At 32.6% G+C, this 20,225-nt stretch overlaps 1 protein-coding gene across 2 annotated transcripts; it reads right to left on the reverse strand.

The window, feature by feature from the left end:
- Positions 1-503: 503 nt before the first annotated feature.
- LOC133861658 (uncharacterized) lies at positions 504-11,090 on the reverse strand. 2 transcript variants are annotated; one of them, XM_062297446.1, is made up of 7 exons: positions 10,938-11,090; positions 6,224-6,343; positions 2,364-5,612; positions 2,029-2,271; positions 1,728-1,886; positions 1,286-1,444; positions 504-1,028 (listed from the first exon to the last, which is right to left on the reverse strand). In XM_062297446.1, the coding sequence occupies exons 2-7, from the start codon at positions 6,296-6,298 to the stop codon at positions 777-779; spliced, it is 4,137 nt and encodes a 1,378-aa protein (XP_062153430.1). In that variant the 5' UTR covers positions 6,299-6,343; positions 10,938-11,090; the 3' UTR covers positions 504-776. The 2 variants fall into 2 exon arrangements, with proteins under 2 accessions (XP_062153430.1, XP_062153431.1); XM_062297447.1 differs by having other exon boundaries at positions 6,224-6,340; positions 10,938-11,083.
- Between the last annotated feature and the right edge of the window lie 9,135 nt (positions 11,091-20,225).

The raw sequence follows: 20,225 nt of genomic DNA on the forward strand, positions 1-20,225 counted from the left end.
GTCCCTCATTACTCATGATGTAGCCTTCGGGCATTCAGATCCTAAATAGCACATACTATTTGTTCAAAAAAAAAAAAAAACGCGCGTTTAACCCACAACTAGAATTGGTGAAGTAAACATGCGAAAGAAGTTGATTTTTTAGCCGTTGGATGAGGATGTCAATTTTTTAGCCGTTGGATCATTGGATATAAAATTAAATAAGTAGTGAAACAATAAATTAATGGGCGACTTTTAGTTGAATAGGTATCCCCATTTTTTGCGGATTGCTAATCCCTAAACCTGAGGTAAAAGGAGAGCAATTACTGTTTAATTAGGAAAAGGAGATAATGACACGTGTACATCTCTCACCCCTTCCCAAAACCCTTTCCTAAACCCCAACACCAATCCTTCACTAAATAACAAGCTTTTATCAGCAACTGAAAACTCCAAAATATGCTGAAGTTTTTATATGTAAAGAAAACTCACAAAGCCATGATTGACGTAATAAGTACTTCACAGAATCATAAAGCCAAGAAATTGGAAGCATCTCCTTCCTATCCAATTAACAAATTAAATACAAACTTGAATAATACATCAACTGTAATTTTGTTTTGCTTATGGACAAGGGGGATAAAAATGAAAACAAATTCCCTGACCAACCTCAAGACCTAAGCTTGAAAGCATATAAACAAAACTTTCAAACCTGCTTTGCATAATTTATATTGAAAGGAAAAGGAAAAGCAAGAGCAAAAAAACTTCACAAAAAGAAGATCAAAACCAAAATCCACAATACTAAACTAATATCGCTTCCCAAGAATTACGCCAATGATCACAGAGACCAGAGCTACTCCGAGGATGAACTTAACGCTCATGAGAGGAGAACCCTTGGCAGATTGGGCATGCGTCTCCAAAGAAGATGAGGTTTGAACAGAAGTTGCTTCTGACTTTCTTTTGCTCTTCCTTTTTGATGGAGTGGAAATGGTTGATCCAATGTCCCTGGATTTCACCTCTAATCCTTCCTTGTGTTCACCTGGACTGCCCCCATCTCTCTGCAACATAACAAAATATGTCCAACTTTGAGTGATTTTTGTTTGCACGAGAATTAATTCATCTTGATACAACCCATAAGAATTTAGTCTTGAAGAATTGCTAATAGAACGCAGTATAAGATATACACGGTTGCTATGATACATACTGCATTTCAATGCAGTATGAGTGACATGTTTTGGTCTCTACAGTCACGCATCCGCTATCCTACTTACAAAAGTATTATTGTGTGTCAGAAGGTGGGTGAAATAAAAATGACCTTTTGTGAAAGAGTTGCATCAGCTAGCTGCAATTTCTCCTCAAGCTCTTTCACTTCCTTCTCTAGAAGCATGATTTTTTGGTTCTTTGCTTCAAGCTCTTCAAGAGAATGCTTCTGTGCTGCTTTGCTTTCCAACTCCTTTTGAGAGTCCTTTTCTTTCTGGTTGGTTGGAAATTTGAAAAAAGAACAGTTCAAGAACAAGTGTTTTTAAAATCCTTAGATTGAATTTCCATATAGAATAAGTGAATTAAAGATCTACAAATTGAGAATCAGGATTCAGGCCACAAAAATAATAATGGATCTGCAAACACAAAAACTGCAATTTTGTTCCTAGAAATGGCTAATTATTGAATTATGAATTATGTCAAAGATAGAAATGAAGCCTTGATTTGAAATTATTTGGCAGTGTGGTAATTTGTTTAAATAATGAATAGTGTGTAACCTGTTCAGCAGTGGTGTTCTGAGCAAGTTGTAACTCTTTCTGAAGTTCTAGCACCTTTTCATGTAAGAGATCTCTATCATGGACTTTATGAGCATGATCGTCCAATTTTGAAAGCAATTCTGTCTCTTTTTCAGCTGCAGCCACCTGAATGCTTTGAACCTACAGTCATCATATCAGTCAGAAATGATACGGCAAATCTCAATTAAATTTTCAACTGAAAAAGTGAAACACTTGAATTGAGTTTGCAGAGCTTATTCTCGAAATCCTGGTTCTAGCAACAATTGAGAATCTACTGGAATACCTCTTGTTTCAGTCGATCTTCGCTTTTCACCAATTGTTCCTCAAGTTCCGTGAGACGAGTTTGCAACACAGTTTTCTCAGTAAGCTCAGCCTTGAGCTTTTCAATCTCGGATCTTAGAGCATCTTGTTTTGCATTCTGTTCCTTCAACTGTTCTTCAAGCTGCAATATCACAGTCTGAAGTTCCTTCTTGCCATTTTGATATGTTTCAGTAAGAAGGTTGTTCTCTTCCATAACAGAAGATATCTGTATTTTTAAAACATATTTAGAACATCATGGGGCAAAGAAATGTCCATATCATTGTTAGCCAAAATATCTAAAAAAAAATTTCTCCAAACCTGAGATTGTAGTTTCTGCCCTTCAGAAGCAAGCTGGTGTGCTAAATCTTCTATGGCATTCTTTGAAGAGTTAAGCTCTTCAACTGTTTTGTCCTTCTCAGCAAGGGCTGCAGACAGTTTTGCCTGTAAATTGCTCAGTTCGGACTCGTACGTGGCCACTTCCTGAGTAAGCTTCATATTTGCCTCAGCCAGCCCCCCGCTCTCTTTTTCAAAGTCACTTGACTTGGTTTGTAGTTCCTCAACAATGCTTTCCAGATGCTTTAATTTTGAGAGATTCTGTTCCAGCTCAATTTCTCGAGCTTCAGCCGTTGTACGTGCTTGTTGAGCCTGTTCGTCATACAACTTTATCTGGCTTTCTAGAGTACTTAGCTTCTCAATCAGGTCTTTGGCTTCTGAATCTCTGCGAGTGAATCTGTGAATGGATTCTTGTAACTGTCTTTCTGCTTGCGCAATGCGATCCTCAGCTGCAGACTGTAGTTCAGAGTCTCTTGAGTGCTGGTCAGTTAACTCTGCAACAGTGTTTATGTGAGAAACAAGTTGTTGAGAAGTGGCTTCCTTCTCTGAAAGAGCAGAGTTTAGCAATTCCTGAAGTTCATCAATCTTGCTTTTAAGCTGAATATTGGTCTCAACTACCAGCTCATTCTCTGAGAAAGATTGAGAAGCTTTATTTTCAGCTGTCAAAATCTGTCCTCTGAGTTCTTCATTTATGCTTTCTAAAGAAGCCAATTTCAATAAAGTCTGATCCAATTCTTCCTTCAAAGATGCAGATTTTCCTACTGCTGCAGCTACCTGCTCTTCATAAATCTTTACTTGGTCTTCATGAATCTTCAATTTCTCAAACAAAGATTTCGCCTCAGAATCCCTGTTGGTGAAGTTTGATATAGCTTCCTGGAGTTTACTCTCAGAATCCCTTGCTAGGGATTCATGTAAAAGTTCAAGCTCTGAGTTTCTTGCAGTAGTTTGCTCTATCACTTTTCCATGTTGCTCTAGTTGCTCCTCTGCAGATTTAAGCTTCTCCATAACTTCACTCTCTCTCATTCCAGCAGCCTTAAGATCATTTTCAATGCTTGCCAACTTCTCTTGCATCAGATTCAATTCATTTCTTGAAACCTCTAATAGATATTCTGCTTCAGCAAGCTTCTTGCCAGAACTGATCGATTCTTCTTCTAGCCTTCCTTTCTCATCTGTTGCTATATTCAAGGACTCAGTCAACTCTCTTTCCTTTTCATTGGCCTCCTGCAATACAACTTCAAGGCTTGATGCTCTAGCTTGGAATGCCTCAAGTTCTGATGCAAGTTCTGATACCTTGTCAGAGTACTTCTTGGAATCTGTTTCTGCATCCCCACATTTCTTTTCTAATGTGCTTATCTGGTCTTCAAGTTCAAGAATTCTATACTTCTCTGTTTCGAGGAACAATTCTAACTCACTCACCTTTTTACCAGCATCCTCCATTTTGGAATGAGATACCTGGATCAAATCTTCTAGTTCAAGGCTGCGCTGATGTTTCATATTGGCTTGATCCTCATGTTCAGCACATTTTCCCACAGTGATCTTCAACTCCTTCTCAAGCTCTGAATTCAAGATTGAGGACTGGTTTAGAGCTGATTCCAGCTGGTTTATCTTTTCCTGGTATTCCTGCATTTGGCCATTCAGCTGAACTTTTTCTTCCTCGACCACTCTCGATGTAGCATTTAATTCGGATATCTTCTCAGAAAGTTCTTTCAATTCTCTTTCAGCATCACTGCTTTTTAGTTCTGCAAATTTTAACTGTTGCTCAAGCTCCACATTCTTTTGTTCTACTGCTATAAATCTTGTCTCAAACTCTCTCAGTTGTGATTTTGCCTCATCTGCTGCTGCATTTGAAGCCTGGATTATATCCTCGAGCTCAAGATTCTTTTGAGTTGCAGTTGCTGCGGCAGCTCCAGATTCATTATGAAGATCTTCCAGAGACCTCAACTTCTGTTCAAGTTCTGCATTCTTTGACAAAACTTCAGACAAAAGAGAATCAGTTTTACAGAAATTCTCATCTGAAAGCCTCAATTTTTCTTCCAGATTGATGTGCAACTCTGCCATTTGCTTTGCATTTCTAGTAATATCTGCCACAGCTGCTTCAAGAGCTTCTTTTTCTTTGATCACATTAGCTAATTCCTCATGTTCAACTAAAACTTGTGCTTCCTGGGTTTTTAACGCAGTCTCAACCAATCCCCTCGCGTTCACTTCCTCCTGCAGTTTCCACTTGATTTCTTCCAATTCAGAAGCCTTTACTTGAAGATCTTCTTTAGTTGAGGCTAAAAGGTTTTCAAGTGACGAGATATCCTCCTTCACCTTAGATTCTGCAGCCTTTCTCGAGTCCAGTTCCTGGCTCAGTTCATTTATAAGAGCTTCTTTTGAAGAAAGTCTCTGCTCCGTGTCCAGCACTTGGGACTTTGAAAGCACCAATTCCTCTTGGATGGCAGAAAGCTCTGTTGCTGTAGTTTTAAGTGCTTCTTCAACCTTCTGATTTTCAGCAATCTTGTCATACAGGCCCTTGAGTTCTTCTTGTAGGGAAGCCATTTGATGTTCGACTTCTTTTGCACTCAGTTTTGCCACTTCAAGCAATCTCTCAAATTCCAAGGCCTTCTTTGTCTCCAATTCAGCATGTGATCCACTTTGTTTATGCAAATCCTCAAGCTTTTCCAACTCACCTGCAGAACATTGCAGCTCATCCTCCAACTCCTTTATCCTCTTTCCTGAGCTTTCTAGCTCAAGGCTGAGACCATCAAATGCCTCCGTCACCTCAGTCAACTCCTTGGTTTTGGTTTCTTGAGCTTGCAGTGCATCTTGCAGTGTGTTTAGCTGCACACTGTATTTCTCCTCGGCTTCCATAATATGCTCTTGCAGTTTCTTGTGATTGAGTTCAAGCTCTTCATACTTCTTTCCACTTTCTGCCAACTTCTCCTTTGTCAGCGAGATGTCATCCTTCAGCTGAGAGTTCTCAGATTCAGAATGCTTTAATGTTCCAGCTAGTCTTTCCAATTCAAACTCAAGTTCTCTCATCTTCTCTTGGGCTTCTAGTAATTCTCTGCTCTGATTGCTTGAACTTCTCTCAATGGCAGATGACTTGTTATCCTCTGCAGATGCTATTACAACTGTATGTGACGCATCCTTCTCATCTATAGATTCCTTCTCAACTTTTATGAATTCTCCATCAGTTTCTTCCTCTTCTTTCTTTCCCTCTTTTCCTAATTGAGGTAAGCTTCCATTTGTTACCTGTTACAAGATCATTGGAGTCAATATCAACTACTAAACAATATAAACTATGCATTCATCGTTGACATGTTGTGATTGTTGAAACTATGTAAGTTGGTGAAAACTAAAGAGAAAAGAGAGAGAAAACAACACAAAGAATTTTATGTGGTTCGACTCTGTGCCTACATCCACATAAGTGAGCGGCTTTTACACCGTATTTAACAAAGAATAAGGTCACATTATTATATACATACTGGCACAAGTTAAAGTCCTAGCCTGGTATATTAAAGTCTCCAATATATTGCTTTCAACTGATCCATAAAAATGAGATTGACTACAAATTTATCAGTTTCCCATAGACCCCTCTCCCTTTGTTTGATATATGCATACTGACAATTTTCTTTTCTCTGTAACACAGCGACAAGTTCACAATAATAATGGGAGTCATATAAGTATCTGGTGAAGCTTGGAGGTAAGATCAAAAGAAGATTTATATATAACAAGAGCAACGGATATTATAAAGCAAATACAGAAATTATATTTAGAAGGCAACGGCTGTCACAAAGTACAGGAGCATCCTCGGCAAATAAACTTTTACAGTCATAAAACAAATATAAGATTGCAGTAATTACCTCGGCATTACTAGCAGCATCCTCAGCGGCCTTCTTAACCGGAACTTCTGAGCTCAGTAGTGTGTCGTCTTCCATATTAAAACCAAGATGAAAATAACAGACTTACTTCTCTGTGATCTTCTGAAGATCAAATTTATTTGAGAGTCAGATTAAGCAAAAGAAATACAGCAGGAATGTAAGTGTGCTCACTTAAATATATCATTTACTAGAACACAAAACAAAACTCAAACAAAATATTGAACTGCATTTATTGTGACATCACAAGGCAGTTCCGTAATTTCATTTGCAAAATTGCTAATCAGTTTCACATTTTAAATTCATTATGGGAAGACACATAGATGTAAAGCCTTTAATTTGCCCTTAAATGAAATGGTACATGTAGGGCTTGTCGACCCTCTGCTTGGTCCTGCAACTTATCTGAGAACATCTAAATAACTCTACACTGAATCCCTTCCTAGTTCCTAAGCATAAGGGAATACACATGATGGGGTCGTGGGGTGTAAGGAATATTCGCAGTAGAAAAATTTCTATTCCTAGTGAAGGTGCAACACGTGGTAGATGATTATGGCAACATTCATTATAAAAAGCGAAAGACATAAGTAAAAGGAGAATTATGTCCCCTTTCATTCGACTTTATCTTGTTTTCCCTACTGTTCTTCCTTTTGATTCATACTGACTTAAAAATTGGAGCTACCCCCCCCCGTTGGCTTGCTTGTGTAAGTTTTTTTGCTAATTTTTTCTCTTTTTACATGCACTTCCTATCGGTACCTTGGCACACAATTAATTGTTACAATATAACAGGAAATATTTTGTCTTGAAATACAAATGATGCAACCAAACTTTATTCTATAGGGTGACTCGTAAACAAAGGTTATCCTACTATAGAGTATACGCATCTTATCCAAAAATTAAATAAGACTTTTAGAAAAAAGATTTACGGAAAAAAAAAAGGAAAAAAAAAAAAAGGTATATGCCAAGTCGAATTGTCATAAGGGTGCTTCAGTAGTTTCATATCAGTGTAAGGGTAGAAACGTCTTTTCCGTAGAATGAATTGAAGTGTGTTTTGACAAACCACCTGAGCTGTGACCCACAGAAAAGAGCTTACCACGTCATTATGATGGCACTGGTGGCCCCACTAAAATCAGAGGCACACAGATTGTATGCTATTCCTCAAATTCTCCGTGTGAGCGGTGTTTATCACTTACCACCATACCTAGCCGTTTCACTTATATATATATATATATAAAATTCAGATTTCAGACCCCAAAACACTTATCACCGGAATATCAACGAGCCTTCTGACCTTTTATCTTTTTTTTATATAAGTAAAAAAAGCAAGAACATCAGGTAGGGAGGGGTACACGAGATTGAAATTTGGACCCTAGTTTCTATTGTAAATTTAACGCCTAGTTTACAAAGATTCTAAATCTAAGATTTTTGTTTATTTTTTCTTTAACATAAATAACAAAAATTTAATGGAAATATAATTGTGTCTCTCCTATTAAAAAATTTAAAAAGTAGAAGAAAAAAAAAAAACCAAACCGGCCACCCTCAAATAGAAGAGTGGATCGCAGCCACCCCGATATGATATTTTTTAATTTTTTTTTTGCCTTTATTTATTTATTTTTAATTTTTAAAATTGAGAAAAACCAATAAAAATTTAGATTTTTCTAAATATTTGTAGACTCAAGTCTTAAATTTACAAAATTGAAAACTGAAATCTAAAAGTTGAAATTGCTTAAAACACAAAGGGGTCTTAAATTTTATTTATTTTTTTTCTTTGAGAGGACAACTATTGTTTTATTTTACCAACTTTTTCTGGTCTGCTTATTTTTTATTTTACCAACTATTGTTTTAAACCCTTCGAAAAATTGGTGACTCGGGTGTGTTTAACATTGCAATTTCGTAAACAAAAAGTGCGATTTTAAACTAAATCGCAAAAAATGAATCGTTTGAGATTAAGTTTTTTAAAAAGATTGTAATTTTAAAGGCCAAACTGCGATTTTGTCAAACTCTTAACTACGTTTTTTAAAAATTACGTTTTCAAATCGCACATTATAAAATCACTATTTTTAAATCGCACTTATTGAAATCGCACACACAAACCGACTGATTGAAGACAAATGTGCTTAAATATTATATTGAAAATGCCATGGCAAAATGTTGCAAGTAATACAACACCTATCATTGCATGGTCCTCCTACAGTAAGTGGGATCCCAATTTCTTGGGCCAGCTAATCATGTAGTGACAAACATTGGACCGGATTATAGCTATGACTTATAAAATCAAAAAGGTTAATTACACTTAATTCCCTTCAACAACTATTTATTTACATATTGCCCTTACAAACTGCCATATGTTACACTCAGCAAGCTTAAACTACCAATCCTTTTTTTTTTTTTCTTTTTTTCTTTTTTTAAAAAAAAGATAGTTAAAACATACAGAATATTGATCACATGCCATACATGTGCTTCTTTAGATGTGAAATGACAAAAATACTTTAAATTTAGAAATTAAATTTACTTAAATAGCTTTTAAAGTTAAAAAATAAAAAAAAAAAAAAAAAAAAAAAGGAGGAAAAATGCCACCCCCGAACCACCCTCAATACCTGATGGTGGTTGAATCACTCCTGTGGTGGCAAACACTACGTTAGTTTTTTACTCTTTTTTTATTATTTGAGGGCAAGAGAGTTAGATTTGGCCTAAAAAATACATATGTATGGCACATGATCGAGATTCTGTCTATTTTAATGATCGTGGCTAGTCAATTTGTTTTTTTTTTTTTTTTTAAAAAAAAAAAAAAGAAAAAAAGAAAAGAAAAAGACATCATTGGCCAGAAGAGGTGGAATAAAGATTCTAAAAGAGACAACTATATAATATTGGTTCCGATAGCCGAACGAAATAAAATAAACAGACAGCTAAAAAATGTATACTATATAACATTTTTTTTTTTTTTTAAGTATTTAATATTTATAACTTTTTTAGGTACAAGCAAATGGATACTTTAATCAAATTCTTGCAAAATCAAAACCACATGATCCAAAATAAACCTGATCCCTCATGTGAGCTATCATGTGGAACAGCTAACTCTGCGGGCCCCTCAATTCTCTGTTTTCAGTATACATCCAATATAATTATTAATTAGGCCTTCCAATCTCACTTTTTAAGCTTTCATCACCGTTACCTTTTTCCTTCTTTTATCGATTCATCTGAACCGCTGGTTCCAACTGGGACCCACTAAATATTAACTTGCAAGGATTGATCAAACGCTATTTTACCCTAATAAATGATTGCTTAGAAATATTTTATTTCATTTTCTTATATATTTCTCGTTTATCTCCGTACAAAAAATATATAAATTCACAATTAAATTTATGAGATCACATGTAAATTTCACATAATTAATTGTGAATTTACAAAAAAAAACATATAAAAAAATGACACCAAACACATCTCATTACACAATTCCTTGCATTTGAACCAAATAAATGCTATTTAATTGCCGTAACATGCTTAATTCCCTCTTAATTTCTTTAATATTAAGATTAATCTAAAAATAATCGAGCATGCCATATCAGTTAGCTGAAAAGGATATAGGAAGAAGAAGAATGCTAAATAGCAATTACACCAAAAGAAAAGCATGGCGAGTGGGACCCACTACCAAGGTAAGCATCCCATCACTTTCGGTCTTTCTGTATTTTCAAATCATTTCTTTCTGGACAGATGAATCTACACCATCCTCCATGGCTATCACTCTCCTATTTTTATAAATTCCTAACAGCTCTGCTAATCTAGCAAATGATCAAACTTTGACTCAAAATTAAAAAATAAAGAAAAAAGTAAAAGTAAAAGCACTGTTTTAACATCTTTAATTCATTTATTAGCCCTCGACTTTTAGCTTATTCCCTTCAATATCTTTTATAATCTTCATACTAAGGGTAAACAGCTTTATTTTTTGTATTATTTATTCCGGAAGCAATAGAGCTATAAAATATTTCCTATATATATATATATATGAGTAGATACAGAAGAGATTCGAATTTAGCATAAATAATCTTTTTTAAGATCTAAACAGCTTTCAAGTTATAACATTTCCACCTAGCAAACCCAGAAAAAGGAATAAAAAGAGATCTCCTTCTTCTTTTATAAAAGATGAGAGATCTCATAGACTAGAAAATTGTCCCTGTTAATCCCAAAATAAAAATTAAAAATTAAAAAATAAAATAAAATCTTCCCGGATTATACAATAACAAATTGACTTCGTGGATGAACTTGACCTTCCACTGATGCTAAGAAATTATCCTACCTTTTGATGCTAAATTTCGTCAAAGAAACCAAGCAAAACAAAGCAAGTAATTAGAAAAGGGAAATGAAAAGACAAAATTGATGATCAGATGCATGTAAGCGGATGGAAGATGAAATGATCATCTTGATCATAATGATCGGAATCTCAGAAGGCCTCCAACAAAACAGAATTACATCTGGTTCATACAAGCAGACAGAGCAACAAACATACAGACAAATAAAGAGAGAACTACCCGAGATTCATCACCATCAACGAACAAAGATCACAGGTTTATAAACATCATCACAGCATAAGAATCAGATTAAAAACGCAGAATTGAATTCTCACGTCGTATCATGAATCATGATACATATATGTAAAAGCCAAAAAAAAAAAAAAAAAAAAAAAAGGTGGGGAAAAAGAACTTGCCTGAGAAATATGGAGATACGATTGCTCTTGCAAAACGTTGTTGTCTGTTTTCTGAAAACAAGAAAATGGAATTGCGGATGAAAATGGCGATGGAGGTGGAAAAGAATTTAGAGACAACAGAGAGAGGTTGTTGGTGTATAAGTCGAGAGAGTAGGCGTCCACTTCTTAGTGCCGTGGGACAGTAGGTGGGGCCCTCTAGTAGCCATCCGGACAATGGCTGGGTTGGAACGCTGCCGCTTTTGTACGCCTTCAACATTTGCCTCTGGATTTGTTCTAAACTACCATGCTAACCTTTTTTATTTATTTATTTTTTATTTTTATGAATAAATAACTAGAAAGAGTTAAAAAAAGGAAAACTGAAAAAACAAATTCTTTAATCCGTAATGGCACTGCTTTTTTTTTTTTTCTTCTTAATTTTAGAAATTGAGAGAAAACATAAAAGCTTAAATGGAATTTGGCAATTTATAACATTATGTACCCCCGTTTCCCTCTATTTTTATTGGGTTGATGTGAATAATAGCTATGCTTTAGATTTATTTATTTAAGGACCGATACAAATCGCAGATTAATCCAATGGGATATGGGTGCAGTTTATAGCATTTCTCACAAAAAAAATTTAAAAAATAAAACTAAAAAAAAAGAGTAAAATTTTTAACTTTTAATTTAATTTATTATTATTTATTTTTTTATAGGAAAAACCAAGGTAGCTCCGCCCCTGCTTGTAAGTGCTTACTTTATAATGTAGTAGTGAAAATCATTATTAGTGTGAAGTATGTAGATTAATCCATCTAAAATTTAATGATATTTTTTAATTGCCATATAAAAATGAGCACTTAAAAGTACATGTAATATTTTTCTATATTTTAATTGGATCCCTTCAATTTATATTCTGAAACGATTGGGCCAATGTACTCTTTTTGTTGCCAATAAAACCAGTCGTGCTCGAAGGTTCTCTTACCATGGTAGGATATTGATGATTGAGTGAGTATACACACCACATAAACATATCATAAAATTAATGTGGCAAGGTTTAGTTGTAATTGAATATATATATAAACAATGACCGATCTAGTGACTATTAGACTAAGCCACTTCAATTTTATAGAATGTTTGTATAGTATGTAGAATTATTTTAAGATATAAGGCAAAGCAATTATTATCAATATATTTTCCTAATAGCGGTACCAAAGTTGTATTGAAAAGAACTAATTAGGTGTGAATAATTAATTAAGAATCCGTTTAGGTTTGTGATTTCACAACATGTAATTTGAAAACGCTATTTTTAATAATACAGTTAAAGCATTTGGTAAAATTTCAGTTTAGCCTTTAAAAATGTGTGTTTTTCAAAATGCATAATTTTGTCTGCAATTTAAAAAAACATATAATTTTTATACGTTTTCAAATCACAATTTTTTTTAAAAAAAATGCATTTTCTATCATTTGGTATAAAATTGCAGTGCCAAAGACATTCGAAATTGAGTAATTCCGTTTCATGTTATGTAACATTTGATAATTGAGAACAGTAATTCACAATATTAGGAAAGCAGCTCAATTTATTTATTTTTATTTTTTTTTTCAGTTTCAAATAAATCTTTACCACATAGAAGAAACAAGAATTGATTCTGATTTATTTAATTATGAACAATTTAAATTCTTTGTTTAGCAAATAAATTAATAAGAATCTAAGCCGCCTCCAAGTATGCCCTCACCATTTTCTATAATTAACTTGTCTCATTTTAGCTTCTAAAATTTCGTCCTACTTCATCATTTCATCACCAGCATCTCTAACGGTCAAATTGTATTTATTTTGAAAAAAAAAAAAAATTATATATATTCTTCTCAAATTATGTAATTTTTAATGTTTTTCTAAAAATTTTAACTAAAGCAATATCTCTCCAAATTATTAAAAAATTACAATGTAACCTACGCCAATTGTACACAAAATGACAAAAGTATTGTTATAAAAAATTTAAAAAAAAAAAAAACAGAAAAAAATAGTGACCCATCCACGACTGTGTTTTTTTTTTTTTTTTTTTTTAATTTATAAAAATATTTGTCTTCTTGAAAAATTTTAAGAGTATTTTTATTTGAAAATTCGAAGTGTAGGTGTACTTCCAAATAGGCCACCAATTCATGTTTTTTTATCCTAGCACCCATCCAAATGTATCAAAACTATTTTTCTAACATTAAGTTGTCCCAAAATTTCAACATCATTTCACCATTTTCTATTTCCCTTTTCACCTACCCATTAGCCACCTTCCCCATGGGTGGTCCACAATCACATAGGCTTAGGTTAAAACCATAAATTGATTTTAATAGAGATGGATATAAAGATCGGTTAAAACTGTCACATTAATATTATAAAATAATTGTAATATTAAAAATGTAGTTTCCAGCATTACTCACGTGACATAAACCTATAATTCCAAGTTGTTAGGAAAGTTTTTTTACCCGTTTCGGTGATTTGACCCGGTTAAGGATTGTGTTTATATGCGCTTATATTTTTTAGGATTTTGTGCTGCATTGTTAAGAAATAGCAAAACTTTTCTGCAACTCGGTAGATGAAGTTCTTAGCGGTAAACCACGTAAATTTATGTGTTTGAAAATGCTTGTTTTATTTTCTTAATTTTTCACTTCTATTATGGGAAACAAGATTTATTTCCTCACACAAGCATGCTACATCCGAAATTTGAGACACAAAGGGGGATTAATTGGTCATTGAAGAGATGATATAAGAAAATGTTTTTGCTTTTTGGTCTCAAAGTGGCCGCCTGTGTCGACCGTCCAAACCGCCCTTGCATGCGTGCGAACATGAAGAAAACTGTGTCTTTTTTGGCCGACTATGACATTTCTTCTTTCTTTTTTGGTACCTGTTCTTGTCATTCTATTTGGGGTTTCAAAATTGAATCCGAATCTTTTGTGCATTTGCCCTATCTCCCTCTTGCTCCAAGAATACATGCCATTCTACCCCATTCTTTAATTGTACCAAATTGTGATCAACTCACGGGCGGAACCACAGCTGTCCGATCCAAAATTTTAAAATTTAAAATTTTCTTTAAAATTTTATGTATTTTTATGGAAGGGATCTTTCAATTTTTTTTTTAATACTCTGTTTGTTTCGACGTAGAATATTTTTCATTATAAAATATTTTCTATAAAATCATGTTTCATAATTTTCCTGAAAATATTTTTCTGCGTTTAGCATTTACGAAAAAATCGCTAGTGACGAAATTCTGTCATTGGCCGGTATAATTTTGACCACTTTCACCGGATTTTAGCTATTATTGCCGAAATCCGACGGCAATTGCCAGATTCCGGCCAGTTGGAATTTAGGCTAATTGGATTCTGGCGAAGGTGGTCGGAATCCGTCACAAATGGCCAGATTTAGCGACTGTGGCTGGACATCGCTGGATTCCGACACAAATTGCTAGATTCCTGTTGCGGTTGCCATATACCAGTGATTTCGCTGGAATCCAGCCAGTGCTGCTGAATTTTGGCAATCAAATACAAAAATTTGGGGACCTTTGGCTGTAGATTCGGGCTACCAACAAACTCCAATGCGTGCAAGAAAGAAGAGTTTAAATCCAGAAAACGATTTACAATTTTCAAAAATTAAAGAGGTTTTTACGGTCAAACTAAAAATGATTTTCGTTGCATATTATTTTTTGTTGCACCAAACATAAAAAAATAAAAATAAAATATATATTTTTTAAAAAGTATTTTACGTCAAATCAAACCGAGCATTAGTTTTCTCCCCCTTTATTAAGATTTTAGTTTAGCCCCAGGATCAATTTGTATGCGGATCTAAGAACAAGACAAAGGCAAATTGGACGAATTGTCAGAATGTGTTAATGATGCGTTGTTTCATATAGCTATTGTTGTGGATGGCTGAGAGTTTGTGATGCAATTTGGGCTTCAAGTTTCCAGGTCATTAATTTGTTAGTTGTAGGGATAATTAGGATTATAAATGGACAAACTTTATAGATATCAATGTGCCCCTTGATTAAAGATGAACAATAATATAGTTCAACATATACAAGGAAAAAGCAGCTAAAAGGGGTTCAAAGGGATCGAGGAAATGACAAGAAAAGAAATAAAGATAGTACTACATATTCCATACGAGCAATGCTACTTTTCAAACCAATTCATTGTATTCATTTTATACTGGTTGACGTGACGTATTTTAAATGATTTGTCTTTTGGGTATTTTTTTTTTTTTTTTTAAATGTTTAAAATAAGAAACTACTTAAAACACGTCATGTCAAGTGGTATGAAGAATAATATTATTCATTGTATGAGAGCAGCGTATCTCATATTTTTTTTTTAAAAAAAAGTTTTATAAAATTATCCTAATATGTCGTCATTTAAGATTTAGAATGTTTTTCTTTTTCGTTTTTACGCTTGATTAAACCGAGATTTGGACGATCCTAATAATAAGGAATGCTAATTTATAGTTAGCTCATGGAAAGGGGTTTATAAACTTTCCTTTGAACATTCTTTCATGCGAGTTTTCATACTGAATAAAGTTTATTAATATTTGCGAAAATTGCTAAATTCGTCATCGTATTTGGGGTTATGACAAATAATTCTGGTTTAAAAAGTGATTAAGCAATCTCTGCGTTTAGAAAGTTGACAAATTTCGTTAATATGTCACATGAGCACCAATTATATTGTGACACTTGTTACTTATAATAAAAAAAATAAAAAATAAAAAACTAAATATAAAAATATATTAAAAATGAATTAATTATTATTATTATTATTATTATTATTATTATTATTATTATTATTATTATTATTATTATTATTATTATTATTATTATTATTTTGGGATTAATAATAAAGAATCATGCATTGATTATTGTATCGTAATGTGAAAGCTATTATCTTTAAAAAGAAGACATAATCTACTCTCTTTAATTGATGGGTTGTAATTCATAATCCAATGATTTAGATTACAAGATTGATTGCTCCATAATCTACGCATAACGCATTAACAATTTTTCTCAAGGATCAAATTTTCAAAATTTCCCTTAATATTCTTCAGAATTTATCCAAATATAAAATTGATGAAATCACAATTACGCTAGAAGTGTTGCATGCATTTTTTTTTTTTTTTTATTTATTTAAAAAAATAGATGAAGTGCGTCATGCAGCAAAAACAGGCTTGCTTATATTATCAGCGACCAACATAGCAATAATATTACATGATTTTGTTTTTGTAATGAATTAGATTACAAGATTGATTGCTCAAAGATTATAAAAAACTCAAGAAATAGTACTGTATGTATACACAGATGGATGATTGGATTCTTAGATAAGAGGAGTTAATAAGGTTCACTTAAAAAAAAAGAAAAAAAGAAAAAAAAAAAGACAATAACATTGGAAAATAATTGTTTGATAAAAATGTAATTTCTAGCATTTATTAATTTTGTATAAAGTAGCTTAGATAAAGTAAAAAAGGCAAAAAAAAGGTAGAATTTTAATTAAATTATGTGAACTTAGGCCATTCTTTACCTTAGACGGCTTAAAAAATGCTACTTATTAAAAATGTGGAATGACCGAGATAAAAAATAATAATAATAAAAAAAAACATTGTTTTTGTTTTGTTTTGTTTTATAAAACATTGTTTTTGTTTTGTTTTGTTTTTTGTTTTTTGTTTTTTTTGTTTTTTCACTTTGGAAGAGATACTGGACTTGTTTGAGAAGCCACAGAACATTACAGGATAGTGGCCGGTACTATTCACAATTTTTTATTTTATTTTTACACTTTCCAATAACAATCAACATCAAAACATTCTCACTTTTTATATCACATCAATAATTTTTTATTACTATTCAAATAAAAAAATTCACTACAATACAACTTTTTTTTCACTTTTTATACAAATTCTTTTTATTTTATATTACATCATCACTTTTTACTAATTTCAAAACTAACAACCCATTACTCTGTTCTGTTTTGTTCTTTGCCAAACAAGCCCACTTCTTCTTTAGAAATCAAAAGAGAGCATCACTTTTTACTAATTTCAAAACTAACAACCCATTACTCTGTTCTGTTTTGTTCTTTGCCAAACAAGCCCACTTCTTCTTTAGAAATCAAAAGAGAGCTTTTGGCTCAAAACTTTTTTACAACATAGTGCGCAAGAATCTGATGAAAATATACTCAATTTTCATTGATAACATTTCACATTTTTAATCATGAGTATCATTTTCAAGCCGTTCAATACAAGGAACGGCATGAATTACATGATTTTAAAATCTACAATTTACATGATTTCAAAGAAATTGTAGATGATTCTTATTCCAAATTTGGGATTGAAATCCATGTAATTAGTTGTCCAAATTGTTAGGATAGTTAATGTAAGAGATCATATATGAGACTCACTTTTTTTTTTTCCCTATTCAAATATGAGAAAAGGGAAAGTGGATCAAACTACAAACCAACCGAACTACAACGGAAAATGTAGCAAAACACAAACACAAACAGTTAATAGTAGGCAATGGTAGTTATCTATGATTCCAGAAGAACCATAAATAAGCTGGGCCTTTCCTGGGGCCACACTAGGCAGCATTAAATTGCAAAATGACTCAAAGTCGAGCCCCAATCAGTAAAGGCAACAACTATCGAGAGATGGTTGTTGCTAAAGAAACCTTGTCAAAAACCGAAGAGGGTCCATTGATGAAGAACGAAACCCGATTACAGAAGTTTTCACTAATAAATCAGACTCACCTATTTAAATAAATGTTGGATTACCCGACTACCTATCTGATAGGAGGGTTCTCTATATACTCTCTCACATTAATTATTTAAATTGTTAGTAATTCAAACAATTAATTACTGTATGCGTGCGCGTGTTCTTGTTAATATATTATGCAGTTTTCTAGAAACAAACTTTAGCATTTTGTTCAACTGATCCTGTCGCATGTTGTTTTACCAAAGACCTTGAAATTGGCCGCAACCCTTTTATCTTATATTCTCTGTGTCAATAAACATTTGCAACTAAATTGACGTGAGGGTGTTAGAAGAAAAACCTTTAGCAAAATAACAAAACGTAAATACTAAGATTTGGGGGGAATAAGTGGAAATTAGCTAAACGTTTGGCTTTTTGTTTTTAATTTTTCTTTTTTCCTCTATCCCTTTTTGAATGATGGGAGAGGACCCTGACCAAATAATCGCCGGCCAGACAATCTAGTCATTGGTCAACTAATCTGCTAATACTCTATGTTTGTTAGGACCAAATTGGCGTCTCCAATTAATAATTAGACATTTGACTTCTTTTTTTTTCTTTTTTTTTTTTTTCAATTCAAAATAATTATAAATGAAATCATTAAATTTTGGATTTGTTGCTTCTTTCAAGGGTCTAATATTTGTCCAACTCCTGTAAGAATTAGATAGAATACGATCGTTTCTATTCTAATAAATGAAATGGAGAATAATATTTTGTGGTTAATATTATATTTTTATAAATTTAATATTGTATGTATTGCCGCATGCTAAATTTGTTACTAGCATATGTATACCATTAAATATAACAAAATAAAATATTAACCATAAAATAATTAATCTTCATTTCATTTTCGTATTAGGGTGCATTTGGAATTGCGATTTCGTAGAGAAAAAAATGCGATTTTAAATCAAATCGTAGAAAATGAACATTTTAAAAACTACGTTTTTAAAAAATTGCGATTTGAAAACGCAGAAACGTGTTTATTAAATCACAGGCAATGAGATTTTTTTTGAAAACGCTGTATTTTAAAAGGCTAACCTGCGATTTTAAAGGCCAAATTGCGATTTTGCCAAACGTTTAACTGTGTTTTTAAAAATCACTTTTTTAAATCGCACATTTTAAAATTACTATTTTTAAATTGCACTTTTTGAAATCATAAATCCAAACAGACCCTTGCACATAGATTAGATGTCAATAGATGTTCCAAATGAATAATGACATGTCTTAGCTCTCAAAACCTCAAAGTCTTATTCTTGCACATAGATTAGATGTCAATAGATGTTCCAAATGAATAATGACATGTCTTAGCTCTCAAAACCTCAAAGTCTTATTCCCTATTACTTATCTAGTACACGGCCATAAGAGAAAGTAAACTTTCTTCTTCTTTTTCTCTACCTGATATAATACCCAAGAAAAATAAAACCTAAAAGAAAATAGGAAATTTGAGAATATAAAAGTATTGAAACTAGTACATGCGGACACCATGTAGAACTAGGGATTTTCTGACAAAACATGGGATAATAAGTCAAGATCTTGAAGGTGAAATGAAAAGATCCTTGGGAGAAGAGGGAAAGGAATCATGAATACGGGAAAAATAAATCCCAAACGTCCCTAAAGAAATATGTATTTCCTAGAAATGGCTAAGAATCTTAAAACGGAGTTTTTGGAGGTGAAAACGATGGATTGTGTGTTAGGATTTATGTCCAAAAAGCCAATTTGTTTTGTATAATATTTTCGGTTTTTTAATAAAGTTTTTTATTTTCTAAAATTTTATGAAAACATTGGGCATATCATTTTATATATATATATAGACACACACACATGTTTATTTTTTAAAATTTTATGAAAACATTGGGTATGTCATTTTATATATATATAGACACGCACGCGCGCGTAGTCCTTGAGTTATATTAAATATGACGTATGTGTGTTAATGAGATTATCATATAGAAGATCTAAGATATAAACCTTTTAATTTATAAATTATAGTTCATAATCGGTAATGGAATTGGACATTCCATCTGATAAGATCAAGATATGTTAATAATAATGATCTATTTTGATCATAGAAGTTGAGACTTCTTATTGATATGTTGGTGCAGTCATAATACACTGAATAGACCATGTGAGTTGTTATTCTATAAACTACTATAAATTGAATAACTTGAATTTATGACAGCTTATAACATTGACTCTCAATCTCTTGAAATGAATATGAACTCAAATGTGAAGTAGATGTCACTTTGATATATTTAGGAGTGAGATCTTTCACAGTTAAAAATCTCTGTGTTGGTGATCACACGTAGCATTGTGAGAACATTACTCCTCATGATGAAATCCATAATCCTTTGATCTTAATCAAAGAAATATGAAATTTTCCGTTGAGATAAATTTAATGGAAATTGATTATTCTAAATCTTTGGCTATAGTATTTTAGTAAGGAGTTTCTAAAATTAAGTATGATTTCAAGAGTACAAGAATAATCAAGAGATTAAATCGAGAACACAAAGATTAAGAGATGGTCAATTAAAGTGACAATAAATTCTATGACTTTAATT

Source organism: Alnus glutinosa, chromosome 2 (assembly GCF_958979055.1).
Source record: "Alnus glutinosa chromosome 2, dhAlnGlut1.1, whole genome shotgun sequence".
Lineage (NCBI taxonomy): Eukaryota > Viridiplantae > Streptophyta > Magnoliopsida > Fagales > Betulaceae > Alnus > Alnus glutinosa.